Below are 4106 nucleotides of genomic sequence, written 5' to 3'. Positions count from 1 at the left end.
GAAACACAAAGATTTCACAAGATTCCTTCACATTTAACAAAGTAGACACCAGGAATCTCCAAGATTGTTTCACATTATTAAAAAACACCAAGGACGACTTTTTCAAACACTTTCTAAAAAAACAGCACGAGCCTCCAATATCTTTTCAAATTGTTTCAAAAACAAAACGCAAAGTATCCTCAAAATTCTAAAAAAAAACACCAGTGATCCTAAAGATACTTTCACAGTCCGTAAAAAGACACTTGAGTTTTTCAAAATTCTGAAAAACAAAAAAAAAGGAGTGGAGTGCAGTGTAATACTAAAAATAACAGTATTGTTGTTCTGACTTAATCAATAAAATAGATTGGCTCATTCATTCATTTTTTGAGCCACCTGTTTACGCAAATCTAAAAAATATTAATGCAATGACAAATCACAAGAAAAAACTCATCATATTTTGCACATTTTAAATCAATAAAATAATTTCACGCACTCATTATTTTTTTTGAGTTACCCTGTATATGCAAATCCAAAAAATATGATAGGAATGATAAATTACAAGGACAAAATTTTGAGCTGACGTCATCGATTTTTCTTGTCTTCTTCATTTCTAGAAAACTCGGAGAAGATTTAGTTACTGTTACTGGATATAAGATACCTAAAAATACGATTGTCCAGTTGCATATTTACGATTTGCATCACAGTCCCGAATTCTATCCAGATCCTGAAAGTTTGATCCTGACAGATTTTCACCAAAGAATACAAAAAACATACATCCTTTTGCTTATTTACCTTTTAGTGCTGGACCTAGAAAGTGTATTGGACAGAAGTTTGCTATGTTGGAACTTAAAGCGACTTTGTGCGGAATATTGTCTAAATATGTTCTAGAACCGGTGGACACTCCTGACACTATTACTCTTGCAGTGGATGTTGTACTAAGAACTAAAGACGAAATCAAAATGAAATTTCTACCGAGGTTTTAGATAAAAATATTTCATTTGGTTGTAAATACAGAAGTAAAACTTATACAAATAAAAATTTACAAAGTTTAGTTAAGGCGCGAATATATTTTCTGAATTTATATAAGTTTGATAAAACCCGCCGCGTTTCACTCGGATGCGGCAAGCCATACTTAGATACACAAATAACAACGTTCTACAAATTAAACCCCACACCATACTTCACGATGTTATTTATTTGACTGATGAACATTTTCACGGTCCTTCCTCTTAAAATGGATCAACGTCTCAGATTAGTTTAAATGGCATGAATGAACTATTATTATGAAGTGTGTCATAATATTGCAACGAAACCCGCTGACAGGACTGCTTCGGATCCTGGGGAGGCGGCGACACAAAAACGGGAATCCCATAGGATGGTTTGTTTTTAAGTTACATTGACAAATTTGCTTTTATATATATTTTTTACAATAACTCGTTCACACGTTATTCTTCGTTATAAATAGGACGCGATGACAAGCAATACGCTCTAGAGCTTATATCTTTCCTAGGAAAGATCAGAGAAATTTTGGTTAGCGACATTCTTAAAATAACTAAAATTTTACAACACCCAGTCGAGTTCGAAATCGCCTAATTAAAAACGGTAAATCATTATTTCAACCACAAAAAGCTATAGAACATCCAGAAAATGTAAAATCATTTGCCAAATGTACCCTAGTACAGTGTGTTCCTAGCAACTTTTGCGATGTAAATATGAATTATAAAAGTTGTTTTGGGGCATTTGACGAAGGTAAATTAGAAAGTACTCAAAACATTATTTACAAGTTATCTTCAGTAATTCGTTCTAAGGAAATAGTCTAAAAGATATAAAGGTTGAACAATATATATCATTATCTTTACAATGTATTCTACCATTTCTTTCTTTTCATGATTTCAATTTTCAATTACTCCATTTTAGAAATTTGATTAAACACAAATAGCATTATTTAAAAACTGATTGAATTACTGTAACTCGAGTATTTCGTAATTAGCTTTTTTTATTTCATTATTCCTTTTAAATGATAAACAACAACCTGCAGCCATTTTTTGCTGACCTTCTTAATATTTTGGTACATGTCGATTGGGATTTGCATGATAACAAAGTGTATTTTATGTACTTTGACTCGCAGTATAAAAATGTACAGATATCTGCATTTGCAACATGTCCGGCGTAACTGTAATCTTGTTTTTTACCATCCTTTATTTTTTAGTAAAAATTAAGAGCTTACTGAAAAATCGTAGCGAATTAAACCGAATTCCAAGACCAGAAGATAAAAATTTCATTGGTGGCAACTCTGCACATTTACAGACGTCACTAGGTACCTAAATATTTTGTTTTATTTCATTATAAATTATAACTATAACTCAATGTAATGTTTTAGATGCTGCGTTCAAAACCTTTCGAGACTGGGCAAAATTGTACAACCCTATTTATTCTATGACCGTACTTCACTTCGTTGTTCCGTGTATATTACACCCAGATGATTTTGAGGTAAAGACTAAAATTGTTTTACATGAAGCAACATCGTTTTTTATAGCTCATACTTTCCAATCCCAAACACATAGAAAAAAGTGATATTTATAACGTTTTCCATGGATGGTTAGGTACTGGTCTCCTCACGAGTACCGGAGAAAAGTGGCTGAACAGAAGAAGAATTTTAACTCCAGCGTTTCATTTTAGCATTTTGCAGCAATTCGTTGAAATATTTAATAAGCAGACAGATGATTTAGTGACAACTTTTGGAGAATTGTGTCACCAAGTTTACATCTCAGTTGACAACTACATTGCACAGTTTACACTGAAAACTATAGCAGGTAAAATTCCGTTTCGTATGCTGTTTATGTAAATGGCTGAATTACAGAAACTGCAATGGGAACAAAATTGAAATTTATTAAACAAACAGAAATAGAATACCGACAGGCAACTATAGATATGGGACAAATAGCTTCTTATAGAATATTAAACGCTTGGTTTGTAGACAGCTTTATAAACTTATTTAGTCCAAAATATTGGAAAGAGAAAAATGCCATTAAAACCTTACATAATTTCACTCGGAATATCATAGCAGAGCGGACTCAAGCATTTGAAAAACCCCACTATACTCATGATAATCATGAAGTTTACAAGGAAAGAAAACGATTGGCGATGTTGGATTTGCTTTTAACGGCTAAAAACGAAGAAAATAGTATCGATGATAAAGGAATATGTGAAGAAGTAGATACCTTTATGTTCGAAGGTCACGATACCACTGCTGCAGCTTTAACTTTTTCGTTGATGCTTATAGCGTGCCACAAAAATGTTCAAGTAATTTTTCCCAAATAGCTATTTCTGCACTTAAAATTCAAAAATGTAATGAATTACGATTTGTATGAGAGGTTTTTTTTAGGAATTAATCGTTGAAGAAATTGAGGCTGTAACAGGAGAGTTATGTAAAAAACCAACCTTTAATGATCTTCAACAAATGAAATACTTAGAACGAGTTTTAAAGGAAGTTTTGAGGTTGTATCCAAGTGTCCCCTTAATTTCTAGAAAACTTGGAGAAGAATTAGTTACTGCTACGGGATATAGGATACCTAAAGATAACTTTGTCCACTTGCAGATTTACGATTTGCATCACAATGCCGAATTCTATCCAGATCCTGAAAAGTTTGATCCTGATAGATTTTTACCAGAGAATACAAAAAACAGACATGCTTTCGCTTATTTGCCTTTTAGCGCCGGACCTAGGAACTGCATTGGACAGAAGTTTGCCATGTTGGAACTTAAAGCGGCTTTGTGTGGAATATTGTCTAAGTATATTCTCGAACCAGTGGATACACCTGACACGATAACTCTTATAATGGATGTAATACTAAGAACTAAAAACGAGATCAAAGTGAAATTTCTACCGAGATTTTAAATAAAAATATTTTATAAAATTTAACAGTTATTTCGTTTCAAATACATAATATAAAAGTTAATAATGTCAATTTACAAATTCTAATTAAACTGAAAATATTTTCTACATTTATACAATCCTACACACTGAGAATATTACAATGTAATAATTTTTTGATCTTAAGTGTGTTCCTATCATAAGCTAGCGGGTTTCTGAAAATTTTTTAGAACCACATATTTATTCTATTTTC

At 32.1% G+C, this 4106-nt stretch overlaps 1 protein-coding gene across 1 annotated transcript; it reads left to right on the top strand.

Moving 5' to 3' along the window:
• The first annotated feature begins 2102 nt into the window (after nt 1-2102).
• LOC135126543 (cytochrome P450 4c3-like) lies at nt 2103-3901 on the top strand. The gene is made up of 5 exons (XM_064052574.1): nt 2103-2296; nt 2360-2469; nt 2516-2792; nt 2840-3282; nt 3365-3901. Exons 1-5 carry the CDS (start codon nt 2140-2142, stop codon nt 3875-3877), a joined length of 1500 nt encoding a protein of 499 aa, XP_063908644.1. The 5' UTR covers nt 2103-2139; the 3' UTR covers nt 3878-3901.
• Nucleotides 3902-4106: the final 205 nt, after the last annotated feature.

The sequence above is a fragment of the Zophobas morio genome, unplaced genomic scaffold (genome assembly GCF_036711695.1).
Source record: "Zophobas morio isolate AGI-343-1 ecotype UQ-CSIRO unplaced genomic scaffold, CSIRO_AGI_Zmor_V1 ptg000011l, whole genome shotgun sequence".
Taxonomy (NCBI): domain Eukaryota; kingdom Metazoa; phylum Arthropoda; class Insecta; order Coleoptera; family Tenebrionidae; genus Zophobas; species Zophobas morio.
This window is presented reverse-complemented; position numbering and strand designations above follow the sequence as displayed.